Below are 14,824 nucleotides of genomic sequence, written 5' to 3' on the forward strand. Positions count from 1 at the left end.
GACGTCAGTCAGCGAGCCCGGAGCTGTTATCGGGGCCTGCAGGCGAGTCCTTTTCCGCAGCGAACAGCCCTGGAAGCAGAGAGAGCCACACAGTGAGCGTTTAGACTGAGTGAAGAGAGGAAATTAAAATGCACAGGTCTTCACAGGTGGCAGACTCCTGTCGACTCATGCAAGCTGACACAAGGCGGCAGCTATTATCGTTCCTTACTGTATGTATGACAACTGTGCCGCAGACATAATAATACAGGAGGGCCAGGTGCACCCTGGGAGAACCCTGGAGTAGACATGGGGCCGTTGGCCTGCCCAACTACACCTGTAGTCAGGGGGAATAGGCAGTTATGTTTTCTTTTCCCCAACATATCCACAAATCCATTCTGTGTCGAGCATTATGAGAACGCCACAATCTGTTAATCCATAAAGAACTAGCTCACACGGTGCACACACCAAATAGATCATTCTTAGTGTTTATGGTTTCTGCACTGAGATCACGTCACACCAGTACAAATTCATGCAACTAATGGTGCCTGGTGCATTAAATGAGGCAAAAAAAAAAGGTTTGTATCCAAACTGCTGAACTCAACACTGACTACATTTCCCAACATTAATCCTGGTCTAATATCTCAGAAACCACAGCTGATGATCAACACATCTGAGATAAACTCACTAAAGGTTCTAAATGTCTCTGAAGATACAGAGTTTCCTACGTGGACGTGGTAAACGTTCTAAAACAGGGTGCTGATTTCCAGAAAGTGGGTTCTTATTTATGCAAAAACTGAGAAAAAGCAAAACAACCTGATCAGAAATGTTCAGTGCTGAGTGAGATAACAAGACACCAGGTGGACACACACCAACAACTAAATGAGCCACTAACAAACAGCACATACGGACAGAACCGGGACAAATGTAAACAGGACAATTCTACCAAACTAAGTGAAATCCTGAATCACAGAAACAACTTCAAACACTTTTCTGTTGCTGAAGCTGCTGTTGCAGAAACGCCCTGCCTGTCCCCGCAGCACAGGACACGAAGACAGCAGCGCGGCATCGGGAGGATTCCAGACACGGAGGCCAGCTAATTAAAGCCCTGACACCACATCACTGTCCTCGCCGCTTCAACCGAACACATCTGTCTCCAGCGTGCTCTGCCAGCACATCTATTGTCAGCGGGATTAAAAACTGTCACATTTCCCCTGGGCCGACAGTTCCTCTCCGAGTTCTCCAGAGACGTCTCGGCATTATTAAGGAACCGCGCTGTCTTAATTACTGCCTGTCTTGGTCTGTACCGGTTCCTTTTTTTAGGTCAGACTCATCAAATGACTCTCTTCTACAGTACTGTTCTGATGTGTCTATGGAAATGACAGCAGCACTGACACACTGCAGCGTGGGACAGACACCGAGGACTGGATGTGTTCAAGAAGGGAGAGACAGCAGCTTGTCCTGAGGTGTTGACGCACATCTGTGCACATCCCACCCAATCACAGAGCACCACCTCCTCATTGTCACACGGCTTCACAACCACTTTGCACAAATTGATGACAGATCACCGCGAGTTGTTTGTCTCCAAACAAAATTCATCCAAATTTGCATTAAATCAAGAAGTTTCACCAGTTTTCAACTCCCCTGGTCAGTCCCGGCAGGCTGCTGTCCCTCGGTCCGATGAATCATTTGCAAATTACTTACTGGTGTTGTACAGCACACACACACACACACACACACACACACACACCTGCAGCACCACACAAAAACCAATAACCACTGCAAACAAAAGCTGTGCATGAACAGGCCTGGTACTGTTGATGGGAAGCTTCAGTCTGAAGAGAGAAAACAATCCAAACTCTTATATTTCTGAAAAATGATATAAGATATTGGTGACTGACGCTGGTCTACATGTCATTTGGGCTAATACAAAACTGGGGAATGAGGTGGTTTCTATTTGTACTCAAGAAGCACAAGACACAACCACTTTTCATATAGAACTTTATTGAATATATCTATAGATTTATATATATACATACATACACATTATATATATATATATATATATATACTCATGTATATATGTATTATATTTTTTGTCTTTTCCAGTGAGGATCAGTGTATTGTATTGCTTCCCTTTCTTCTTATTGTCCTTTTGCATGTGTTAGTCTGCTGAGTGGTAATATCCCAGTTTTCCATTTTTCCCAGTTCCAGGTTTGTCAGTAGTCTGAGTGTTGGGACGCAGAGCTGGTGACAGTAGCTTTAAAACGAAGGGACAGATCGTCTGCTCTGTCCTGTTCACGTGTCCAGTTAGTAACGATCCTCACGTTCGGAGAAGCGTGACGATGAACTGTATCGTGTTGTACTTACTGTTTACCATGGAAAAACCACTGACAACACCAACACAGACCACACGTGGCTCACGATCCCAGCACTGAGGCTACTGACCTTATTTCACAGGCAGGCCTGAAGCCGTTATAGCCCAAAGATACAGGTGTAAGAACTCCCAAACTATAGAACATTAAGAATATCTATACAGACCACCACGAAAATAAATAAGATTAATATAAAGTCTATCATCTACAGGTATACACTATAGTCAGAACATTAAAAAACACTTATTATTAGGCTACGCTGGTAATGTTTAGAAAACAAAAAACAAGAGATTACCTGCAATGGGATGAAGACAAAATGATGATGGAAGAAATATTCTGAAATACCAGGTCTGTGATCCACACATCTGAAATGAAAACTACAAACAGACAGAAATAAGTCCATATAAAACAGCAAAGATCACAGTAACATGGAGCATAAAATAAAGAAAGAAGATAAATCACATAAATACAGAAAAGCAGTAACAGTAACAGCCGAGTGTGTGTTACGCTGAAAAACAGCACGCACGTCCAGTCGGCATGTCCCCGCACAAGCAAACGTGATAAGACAATGAAGATGCGACGAATGTGAAGATGGATTTACACGTGATCACCCTCTCACACTGTGCACATGCTTTCCACGTGACACCACCGACTCTAGTGTACGGAAGCAAGAGGAACAAAAATGAACAAGTGTGTGAAAGGAATCTAGAAAAGTAAAAGGGGAAAAAAGTTTGAAAATGTATAAATACCCTGCAATAACCATTACGATCATAGAAACACCAGCAACATGATAGTAATATTCAAGGAGTTACAATCGCAACCTAGAGATGATAATCAATCACTCTGAATGAAAAACAACCCATAGATTACCATTTACAGATATTATGTGCTCCTGTTATAGAGAATGGATTGATAGCATACGCAATAATACATTTATTATTCTAGTTTGTCAAACAGTATATAGTTATAGCTAAAACAGAGATGGAGGGAAGGGAACAAAAGCTGGCTGTAGCTCTCTTTCCTCTTTCCCTCCTCCTCCGACTTGTCATCGTCCAGGGTCGGGTTAAATTCACATGAATCTGATTCCGGCATGAACTTTAGAGCTCGTCACATTAGTCCAATAATCAGGGTTTGAGTTTAAAATCTTATTCAGGAGGTTTTCTCCTTCCAGTATCTGAGACACAAAAACACTTCAGTGATTCCATTTGTGTTGGTTTGCACTTGGTTTGATAATTGATTTCACATTGGAGTAACACATGATTTTTAGCTTTTAGCTTTTGATCTAAGTCCTAATGTAACCTCCGCCCTCCCCTGAGTGTAAACTGAATTGACCCCCACCCCGTCGCCTGTGGCTGCAGCCCTTTGCAGGAACACCCAACAGATGCCGCCTCGTAAGGTCCAGTATCGAATAAACAGTCATAGAGGTCCTGAAGTCAGCTCAGACATCACAGGAAGTGCTAAACGTCCATCTTTACAGGCACCTCCACCAGTGCTAACTGATAAATTCTATAGTGTATCTGTCTAACCCTAACCCAAATAACCAACCAACAGAGACCAATAAATAAATTAAATGTTAAACTTGAAAAAGTAAAAGCGATTTGTCTTTTGTTTGGTCAGAATTCAGCAAATATTTCTCACACTGTAGGAGGACTTTAGGACTTTAACACCAGATGAACTCCTTTGTTCAGACGGACACGTGCTGGAGGTGTCGAGCCAAACTGTGACAACTGGTAGTGAAGTGACGGAGGCGTTCAGGCTGAAGTCTAACGTCTGTGGCTGTTCTTTACTGTAGGACTGTGGAGAATGCCCATCTGTCACTGTAATTACCTTTGACGCACAACGAGAAATAAGTGTGTCAGTGGGTTATATATGGCCGAGGTCACTCTCCGCGGACCAGAGGTTAAGTAGCTACCGTTGACCTTGTACTGGCAGCAACTTGTCACTGAGCAGCTTGGTATTTGTCTGGATGTCTGAGGCTCCCTGTGCTTTTTAAAACACAAACGTTAACACCATCTAGCCACTTTTTATTTTATTATTCGAGAGGTTTGAAAGTCTTGGTTTGCTCAGATTCAGCTCAGGTTTAACCTGAACATCACGACTTACAAATCCTCACATCAAAGCTTCCTGGGTTTTATCTGTCAAAGGTTCAATGTGTCATATTTAGTGTGATCTATTTGCAGAAAGGGAATTTAATATTCATAAACATGTTGTCTTGTTGCAATAGTGTGTAATCACTGAAAAATACCAACTGATGCTTTTTCTTAATCTTAGAATGAGCCATGTTTTCCTGCCATGTGTCTACAGTAGCCCAGAAAGGACAAACCAGCTCTAGACACTGGTCTGGGTACTGGTACTGGTCACTGTACCCTTCTTCAGGCCTGAAATGGGTGCTGTGGGGTGTGAGGGGGGCTCAGACGGTTGCATTCTGTGATCTCACCACTAGATGATGCTAAATCTTTCATATTTTACACACTGCAACTTTAAAGTTGAAGGTTTAGCAGCTGATGAAATGTAAAAAAAAAACATCAGTAATGCACTTTCCTGCCTCCCCAGCAAGGCACTTAACCCCCAACTACTGCCCCAGGAGACTGGTTTCACTGGGCAGCTTCCAGTTGTGCATGTGTAGGATTTTGTCTAACGAGAAAAAGAGTAGTGCCGAAATTAAAAGTAAAAACAAACAAAAACTTCCCTGCAGCACAGCAGCACTAAGCAGTTAAAGTAATTTTTAAGGCCCCTGTCAGGAGCCTGCACATAACTTCAGGTGTTTTATGACTGTTTATGATACGGTGGTTAGGCAGCTTGGTACCACAGGCTCCAGGACAGAAGCTTAACTATTGATGTGTCAGCCCTACTCTCCCTCCTTATCTCTAACATCTGTAGAAATGAATTCCAACCCTCCTCTTGTCTCTAACCCCCTCCGTTATTCATCTCTCCCTCCACTCTGAGGTTTACTTTTAAACTGGCGTCGTTTTCCTGTTAAGCGTATCTGAGTTGCTCTCCCTGTCCCTTTTGGCCGTCAGCCGGTCCAGGGTTCCCACGTTGCCTCTGTCCCTCTCCATGGTGGCTGTGGATATGGGGGCAGACTGGGCCGTTGTGGAGGCCGATGTAGAGGTGTTCAGCGGGGCGGCGTTCTGGGCTACAGCTGCTGCCGCGGCCAAGTTGGACTTGGAGTGAGATGGGAGGGTCCCACTGCTCATCACCGCGCCCCCTCCTCCTCCGCTGCTGCCGCTGGAATCTTTTGGGAAGTAGTTGTGGAGCTGGTAGAGGGTGGCACGGTCCACGGTGCCATAAAGGGGCGGGGCGCCACCTCCCAGGCTGCCCAGCTTGGAGTCCCTGGACAGGGTGTACATGGAGATGTCGCCGCCGCCTCCTCCGCTTCCACCACTGCTGCTGTGGTGTGGGTTGGGCAAAGTGGCCACAGAGAAGGGCGGGGCCGAGGGCGGCAGGCTGAAGGTCTTGGAGGCGCCGATGGGTGAGGTCTCTTGCGAACGTGGTGGATCAGTGGAGCGGGAGCTGGAGCGAGAGCGTCGCCTGAACCGGTAGCTGGGCAGCCGCAGCATGGCGTGCGTGGTGCTCTTGAAGAGGTCGGTGCGGGAGCGGCAGCGCAGCTCCTTGTTCTTCTCGATGTAGATGTTGACGGCGAGGACGCCCACCATCTCGGCCAGGATGAAGGACAGGCCGCCGAAGTAGAAGGACCAGCCGTAGGAGTAGTGCCACTTCTTATCCTCGTCCTTTTTGGGAGAGATGTCGCTCAGGGCTGCTGAGATGTACACGATCACTCCGATGATGTTGCTGAGGCCTGAGGAAATATACAGGACATGTTAGTGCTCCTCTGAGAAACATCAGCCTGCAGCTTTATTGGAGACCTCTCATAGACCCAGAGAGGAGGCAGGCACCACATGAAAGTCAGTCTTCATAATGTAGTAAAATAGATCTGAAACATTCACATGTGAAGTAGCACAGTTTCATTTCAGCTTTAGTAATAATAATAATTTATTTATATAGGCGCCTTTCTGGTCGCCCCAGGGTCACCGCCCAATTCAAACCAAAGATAAAACAAGTTAACACTGAGTAGTAAATAATATTAAAAGGGAGAGAATTCCAGAGACGTGGAGCAGCTAAAGGCTCTAGAGCCCATGGTGGTTAGGCGGGCAGGGGGTGTGACAAGGAGCCTTGATGAAGAAGAGCGAAACGTGCGAGAGGGGGTGTAGAACTGTAAGAGCTCTGATAAATAAGGGGGAGTGATGAGTTATGAAGTGCTTTAAATGTGAGGAAGAGAATTTTAAACTCTATAATGTGTTTGATAGGGAGCCAGTTGAAGGGTGGGGGTGAGGTGGGGGTGATCTGATGCATTAAAGGTATTTGGGTTATGATACGGGGAGCAGAGTTCTGGATAGGTTTGAGTTTATGTAGGATTTTTTGTGGTAGACCAGTTAGAAGTGAATTACAATAATCAATACGAGCAGAGCATGTAAGAGAGTGGCAGCAGTGTGTGAGGTGAGGAATGTTACGGAGCTGTAGGTAGAATGACCTGCAGATATTGTTTACATGGGACTCGAAGGACAAAGTGCTATCAAAGACTTAGATGGATTTTGACCCTATGAGGAGGATCTCTGTCTTACTGCTGTTAAATTTGAGAAAACTGCAGGTTAAACCAAGTGTTTATTGCATTTAAGCAGTAGGTGAGAGAGGAGGGTGGAAGAGCAGCCAGGCTTTGTGGAGATATAAAGTTGTGCATCATCTGCATAAGTGGAAATACTGACGCCGACTGCACATTCTGAGTTTGTGTTCCAAGCCACAGATGTTTCTGCGGAAAGCAGAAAGGTCTGCCCAAAGCACAGCAGGGCTGCAGCCTTACCTGCAGCTACAAAGAGAATCCCTCCACCTAGAATGATGTTTCTTTTGCTCTTGTAGAAGCTGCTGGAAGCGACACAAACTCCCCCCAGCAGGAGCAGGATGGCGCTGAGGATGGGGAAGATGCTGGAAGCTCGCACCACACCTGCAGATAACACCACAAGCCAGGACAGATCAGCCTTCTGCCTGCACTGTTCCTCAGCTGTTTGTGGATCTTGAATTTATTGTGTCTAATTTCTGATAGTCTGTACTTTTCTAATGTGGCACAACTGAGTTCTTTCAACACCACTTGAAGGTGCAAAGTTATCAGCTTGTGGGACTTCTGGGAGAGAAGTGTTACAGAGACTTGCTACAGCTGACACTACAACTTGGCTCTGGTACAGCAGCTATCTATTTATACAAGTTTCCTACATGGTACTTGGTACATCATGTCTTTTGGAGGAACTTTGGTAAAACCCAGGAAGTTATTCAAGTGACAGAGTCACATCACCTGAATATATTTTTGCTAAGAGACAACAAACCACTGTTGCTGCATTTCAAGCTGTGAAGACTTTTTAGGAAAATGAGTCTTATTAAAATGCTCTACTGGTGCATTTTGGGAAATAAAGGGTCCAGTGTTTTATACATTATAGGGATATCTTTGCCTCACTTGCATTGATTTGTACCACTTTGTTAAAACACTGATCTCTCCCCCAGACTTCATCAAAGTTTCATAGTAAATTTCTGGATTATTTTCTAACCAGTGTTTGATGCAGCAGTAATGCAGCCAGGACCACCATCACCTTTCCAACACAAACGAAATTCAGACTTTAAATGAAACATGTATCTTGTTGTGGGGATTCAGACGGTTGTTTTTAAGTTTCTGGAGCAGGACAGTGCGGGGTCATGTACAGGTCAACATAAAACAGCAGCCTACTCTAACATCCCAGCTCCAGTGTAGCAGGGACTCCACCGACTACAGCACGGAGTAGTCTACAGCAGGTACGGAAATCAGTTTATCAGTAACATTTTAAATCAAAGAGAACTTTTCTGCTGACGCTCGATAAGCAGGTCACTGCACCAGCAGCTCAGGACCTTTATTATGGCTGCAGAGAGACCACATTACATCATCTACAGTATTTCTCTCTGCAGACACCTCAAACCTGTTCGCAGTTACAACAACAGACACATCACAGCAGATTCTCAGCTGCAAAGCTCCATTGCAGCCACGAGAGCTTTTAGTTTTGAAGGCGGCTTTGTTAGATGATGCTGGGATAAGCATTCATACATAGAAGCTTCTGTCAAAAATGTCAAACAGCTGCTGCAAATTCTCTGAAACTGTGGTGGGTGGTGTTCGCCTCTTCAGCACTGCTTACTGATTATCTGATCAGTAGTCGCTGATAAGAAGGAACGCAGAGCTGAGGGTAAAATATGGCTTTGTATTGATTTGTTTGACCTTTCACCTCAGTTAACCACCTCCAAACTCTGTGGTTCCTTAACTGAATATTAAACAGTAGTTTCCTCTGAGAAAGCTGAATCTCTGCCAGCAGCAAAACTGACACGGTTAGTCAACAGACGAGACATTTAATAACACACGACTGTAGATATCTTTACATTTTGGACGTTAACATCTGTGACAGAGCCGAACTGCAAAAGACTTTGGAGTTTGGTGGAAAGATGATGATTAGGGTTTTGCCAAATAAGACATTTTTGAATAATTTATTGTCTTAGACTTGAAAATGTTCTATCATAAAAACAAACTGTGCAGCTGCTGCAAAGATACAAGCTTTCTGGTTCAGCCAACGTTGCAGAGAAGAGCAGACAGGAATTTAAGATAGCATCACAGCCTCCTTCACAGAAATAGATTCCTTTATATAATATATGGATGGAACATATACTTTCTAAACCAAAAGGGTCAGGGCTGTACGAACAGACTCTGTTACCACAATGGAGGCAGGATGCGAAACCTGAATCCTGAGCTGAAAATAATCCATTAGTGAAGGCTGTTCTTTCAATCCAACTGCGAAAAAAAAAAAAAAAAAGCTTTCTGTACACCCCCAGCTCCCAGCCCCATGCACCTGCACATTTAAACACACACACACAAACACACACACACCTCTAGGAACGCTTTGCTTGACTCTGACATCCGCGCATTGATGTCCGCCCACCATCCCCTTCTGTCCTTTCTGTATCCGTGTGCGATGGAGACGGTGCTGTGTGTCTTTTGTTAAGATGTGTACATGCACACTGTGTGTTAGCGCTCACGTAAGGTTTGCGTGTGTGTACCAGCACACACTCGTCTAGTGTTTCTGTACATGTCTGTGTGCATCAGAGTGTGTGTGTGTGTGTGTGTGTGTGTGTGTGTGTGTGTGTGTCACTCACGCAGCAAATACTCTGCAGCATCTTGGTCGTAGTCTGCATCATCTGGGAAATGATTGATCTGGGAACATACACCTCGCTTCAAGCCTGAGGCAGCACAGAGAGGAAGAGGAGGGCCGAGTGAGGAAGAGGGCAGAAAAAAGGAGACAACATAAAAAAAAAACATAAAATAAAGACAGAACAAGCAGAAACGGTGGAGAGAAGAGGGGATACGAGAAAAAAAAAAGCAGAGAGAGGAAGAGAAGTAATGAAGAAAAATGGTGCAACATATGACTGAGGGATCACAGGGACAGAGAAAAGGTAACAGGCTACAACACAGTGCAGAAAAATGAGGAAACAGGAGTGAACCGATTCCATACATCCTCTTAATAAATACCCCCTGAATAACTCTGAATCAAGGACTACACAGTACATAATGGTGAGTTACTGGAGAACAGACTGGGACACACTGTACTAAACAATCACTAAGGAAGGAACAGTCCAAACTCCACATATGTGTGACGACCACTTTCTTTGTAACTTGTCCCTGATTTACTCTGAATCAGCTGCACGAACACCTGAACTATTTGGTACCTGATCAAAGTCGAAGTGTTTTCATCCAGTCAGTCAATCAGTCGATGTAACTGAACTCGACATGAAAAGGTTTTGAGATAAACCTGAAAACTCCTGATGATTGGGCGACACACGGTGCAGGTGGTCAGAGCGAATGTAATGATAATGAAATAAATGACGTGAGCAGCACCAGCTTTAATATCATCTTTTCCTTCTGTAGACGGTCTGATAATCCCGTCCTCGGATCCTGGACTCCCTGTGGACTCCCTGCTCCTGGAGCCTTCTAGTTCTGTTATGTCTTCGCTAAGATAAGAAAAGGTTGAAAATGTACGTTTGACTCGTCAGCTCTAGAAGAACAGCGGCCTGTCTCTGCTCAGTGCCTCACATCAGAACACAAACCGCTTCTCTTCACGCTGTGGACAAAATGACCATGACGAGGAAAAGATAGATCCCATATCTCTGTTGCAATAAAGTGTAGTATTTAAAAGACCAAGATCATGAGCTGGGACAGAATTATTAAACTAAGAGAAAAGACACATCAGGAAACACAGGAACACGTCACATCAGAATCAACCAGAGCTCTCTCCACAGGAAGAAACTTAAACGAAAATGATACTTGTTGAATCCAGAAATCCAACAAATGTCAAGTCAGTGTGATCACACCCAGGCAGGACCGATGCTGCTGTGGGTCCTATTACACCTGTCTGACTGTCGGCTGCAGGAAAACTACTTAATTACTCAGTCGCTGAATGAGTCACTGCTCAAATCTGAGCACTGGGCCACCGCGATGGGCTTCGTGTTGAAGATTATACAGTAGTTAGTGTGTGTGTGTGTGTGTGTGTGTGTGTGAGAGAGAGAGAGAATGAGTTCAGCAGGGAAAACGTGGTAAATCTCAGATCTCTACATCCATACATTCCCCTCAGCTAAACTGTGCAGCACGTTGCTCCAAATCAGTAAACACGTTAGCTTTTCTAGTATTTCATCAGCACGTGTGCAGAGTTCCAACTACATACGTGCATTTGGACGTCTAATGTTTTCTCTCAGCAGACTGTTGTCAGAGCTGCAGGTCGCTGCCATGCTCCTACTCTATTCTCACTGTGTCGTAGCTAAATGTAGAGGAAATGTGATTTCCATTGCTAAGAATAGTTCTAACTAAGTGATATGATTAATATTATTTATTTTGTTAGCTGTTCACAGCCTGTCCAAGTGTGTGCACTTCAGGGAAATCAGACTAAGATGTTTTTCTAGAATCGATGTTTGTTTTACTAATTTGCAACTGCAAAAACAGTTGGAAACATAAACGTTGTTAATTTACATTTCAGTAAAATGTTTTCTGCCAAAATATCCGAGCTTGCAAAACATTATCTCTTCTTAATGGCTACAGCTTCAAAGTTGTGTTTTTAAGGTTCAAGAAGGACTGGAGTCGGCTCTGACCCAGGGAGAGTTCACGGTGACTGGAGAAACCAGGATCTTTAGCGGCTTATTCAGCCTAAACTGAAACCACAGATGTGAACCACACAGTCTGATGTGAAAGTCCTGTGCTCCCTGACTGCCCCTGCCCTAAGGATCAGATTAAAGAGCAGCTGAAATATTGATGTGTGTGTTTGCGAGTAAGAAAACACTGACCTCAACAACAGTTACCAGCACATTCAGCCCTCAACACACCCAAACTCTCCTCAGACACAAGCAACCGTACCTTCCAGGCAGCAGATCCTCCAGAGGCCGGAGTGCGTGAGTGCCCCCGGATCTTTCTTGTCCTTGTTGTTGGAGTCCTCCTGGGACGAGTTGGCCGTGCTGTTGCAGATGAAGGCCCGGGCGTACAGCCAGTAGTCCGTACCGATGGCCACTGTCATCAGGGCAAAGGCCGCAAACGCCCCCATGGTGGTCAGCAGCACCTGGATGCCCCGCTCACACCACACCATCGCTGGGCGGGGAAGGAAGCTAATGTCTGAAAGACAGATGCCAAAACCAACTGTGTCAATTTCTTCTGTTAGAAGTCGCCCATTTCTATTTTCTTCCATTCTTAAATAGTTTTTTTGCTTTAAGCGAAACACTTTCCTTGAGTTACCATCATCCCCAGACAGCTCTGTCCACTACATCACAAACAGGAGCTGCATGAGGTTAAAAAATGAAAAGCCAAAAAAGAACATGTGCCCATTTTTTACGTCACACCCTGCGCACAAGGTATGCATTGATCTGTCAAATATTTATGCATTAATAGAAATGCTGTCCCCCAGGGGCCACTGGAGGTGACTGGTGGGAGCTGCTGGTGGGGTCGAGTCTTTCCATTGAGTTCTGGGTGAGCACACTAATCACAAAGCAGCATATACAGCCTGGGGCAGTAAACAAACATTGGCAGCACGCAGCCGGCAGAAGAACAAAATGCCGACCCCGCCGCATCAACAAAAACAGAAAATGTTACACTGAACTGAACAGCGGAGGGTGGAAGATGGAAAAAAAGGAAACTTAAATGAGTTATTTGGATGATCAGTGGCTTTTCTCAGCAGGTGGGCACCATTTAAAATCTGATCGAACTCATCACAGACAGAGCTTTAGACTAAGAGCCGTTAATATCAACTTGCAGGCACAAAAAGAAAATGTCTCTAGAGGTCAATGATCAATAAAGGGCATGCTGAGGAGAAAACTAAAGCGTATGTGCACAAGGCACAAAAAGGCAACTGCAGGGGAGAAAGAGGGACAGAGGGTTTTGAACACGCTGAAAATAAGAGAGGTGAGAGTGGATGATCAGATGAGGAGTCGAAAGAGGAGAGAAGATTGGGAAATCAGAGCTGAGGGGTGAAGAGTGAGAAGGATGACAAGAGGAAAATTGAGATGCAACACATCTGTTGTGCTTCAGGAAACATAAATGAAACATCCAAGGACCCCAGCGGGGGGGGGGGGGGGAGATCTGCAGAGTCTCCATTTAACCATTTAGTTCCTCGGTGGGTTTCAGCCATTTGAAGAAAAACAGTCGCAGGGAAAGTGTCGGCCATGACGTCCCTTCATGCAATAACAAATGGGAGGTTAATGTAAACAATCGATTGCATGGAGAATGTCAACTCCACTGTGGCCTTTTAAATGATTTGATGAAATCAGCAGGCCTGTGGTGTGTTTCCATGGCAACACAAATCCCAAAATAACAGAGACCGCTGGTACTCTGGCCCTAAAAGTGACCTCCCTCAATTTGCATAAGGGAAATCCCCAAGTGACGGCAGGAAGTGAAGGAATCGGCGTATTAGGTGGCAAAATTAGACCAGTCAAATGGACGAATAGCTGCATTTAAATTTAATTTTAATGAAAAATAACAATATCACAAATCACATGTTTGCAGCCGGTACAGAATACCATCCAACCTGTATGTGTCACCTTTTCAAAATAAAAGCATGAGCCACATGTGATGTGGCAGCAACAGGCTTCCTCCATCCTCTGCTCACATTTCTGCTGCTGGACAAGCGTCTGATGACGTGCACAGACTCAAAAGTCAGCACGTAATAAGCAGACTGGTTTCCACACATTTTCACTTTACAGGTTTGGCCAACCGCTTCTTGTGCATTGCACAAGTACAGTTGGTGTGGCCACGGTTTCCACTCTGCAGAAAATCAAAGTCAGCTGCATGTCCAGTTTTTACTACATGTTTGCAGTGAACTGCACAGTTGTAGAAAGGCGTTCGAGGTCGCACAGACAGAATTTACTGTTGATTTAATGAAATCGTTTCTTTTATTTTTAAAAGACAAACTGTGCTGCGTCCAGTGTGAGGTGACACAACCCTACGTGTCCGAGCTGTACCTCTTCCTGATTGGCCCGTGTCGTCAAATAATCCATGGGAGCCGACCAAGCAACGGTGCATTTATACAAAATAAAACTCATTTGTCCAGAGCCACAGTGCAAAGGCAGCGTAATGGAAATTAAAGTGTCAGGCAGATCACTGCAAAAGCTGTTCAGGAAATTCATTCATTTCATTTTTTTTTTTAACAGCAATTTCCCTGAATTTTCTCAGCTCCTCTTATGTCAACAGCCCTTCAGTGATCTCTGATCGACAAAAGAGCAAACACTAAGCTCTGTTACACAAATGCCAGTGCAGATTAATGGAAACCACTTCCCTACTGAATTCAGACCTGGGTACACATCTGCACCCCAGTATATCTATGTCTGTCTGTGTGTGTGTGTGTGTGTGTGTAGGGGTGGATTCCTGCATGACTGTTTGTCTGTTTATATGTTTAAATGTGTTTATGCATATGTTATGTATGTGAACGTGTGTGTGTGTGTGTGTGTGTGCATAAAATAATCCACATGTGCACCTGGTTGTGTTTTGTGTGTGTAGGAACACATGCACATCTGCAGGTGTGTGTGTGTGTGTGTGTGTGTGTGTGTGTTACCTGGGGGCATGTTTCTGCCTTTCGCCTCCATCTCCTCTCCCCCCTGCTGCTGCTGCTGCTGCTGCTGCTGCTGTTCTTCTTCTTCTTCGTCGGTGAAGAGTGCTCCGTAGTCCCGGTCCGAGCCGCCTCCATCCACCGTTTATCCTTCGCTCTCTTGCCCCTTCCCTTCCCCTCTCTTCTTATCCCTTCTTTCTCCCTCCTCTTTTTTCTCCCTCTCTTCTCTTTACCTTGAGCGCTCCTGTCCTTTTCAGCGAGCGGGGGACTCTTCACTTGGCGTCCTATCCTCTCATTGAATTGTCATGGCAGTCATCTTCGCTACAGAGAAGGAAGAAA

At 44.9% G+C, this 14,824-nt stretch overlaps 1 protein-coding gene across 1 annotated transcript; it reads right to left on the reverse strand.

Moving 5' to 3' along the window:
• Nucleotides 1–5,305: 5,305 nt before the first annotated feature.
• On the reverse strand, nucleotides 5,306–14,604 carry LOC113126856 (voltage-dependent calcium channel gamma-4 subunit-like). The gene is made up of 5 exons (XM_026301054.2): nucleotides 14,492–14,604; nucleotides 11,812–12,063; nucleotides 9,567–9,650; nucleotides 7,210–7,350; nucleotides 5,306–6,150 (listed from the first exon to the last, which is right to left on the reverse strand). The coding sequence occupies exons 1-5, from the start codon at nucleotides 14,520–14,522 to the stop codon at nucleotides 5,306–5,308; spliced, it is 1,353 nt and encodes a 450-aa protein (XP_026156839.1). The 5' UTR covers nucleotides 14,523–14,604.
• Nucleotides 14,605–14,824: the final 220 nt, after the last annotated feature.

The sequence above is a fragment of the Mastacembelus armatus genome, chromosome 11, assembly GCF_900324485.2.
Source record: "Mastacembelus armatus chromosome 11, fMasArm1.2, whole genome shotgun sequence".
Classification (NCBI taxonomy): domain Eukaryota; kingdom Metazoa; phylum Chordata; class Actinopteri; order Synbranchiformes; family Mastacembelidae; genus Mastacembelus; species Mastacembelus armatus.

Excerpts from the sequence above, each read along its gene's own strand:
- LOC113126856 (XM_026301054.2), bottom strand. The coding sequence starts at position 14,522 with ATGGAGGCGAAAGGCAGAAACATGCCCCCAG. Across the intron at positions 9,651-11,811 it reads GAGGATCTGCTGCCTGGAAG|GCTTGAAGCGAGGTGTATGT; the intron begins GTACGGTTGCTT and ends GTGCTGCCTCAG. Across the intron at positions 6,151-7,209 it reads GATTCTCTTTGTAGCTGCAG|GCCTCAGCAACATCATCGGA; the intron begins GTAAGGCTGCAG and ends ATATTTCCTCAG.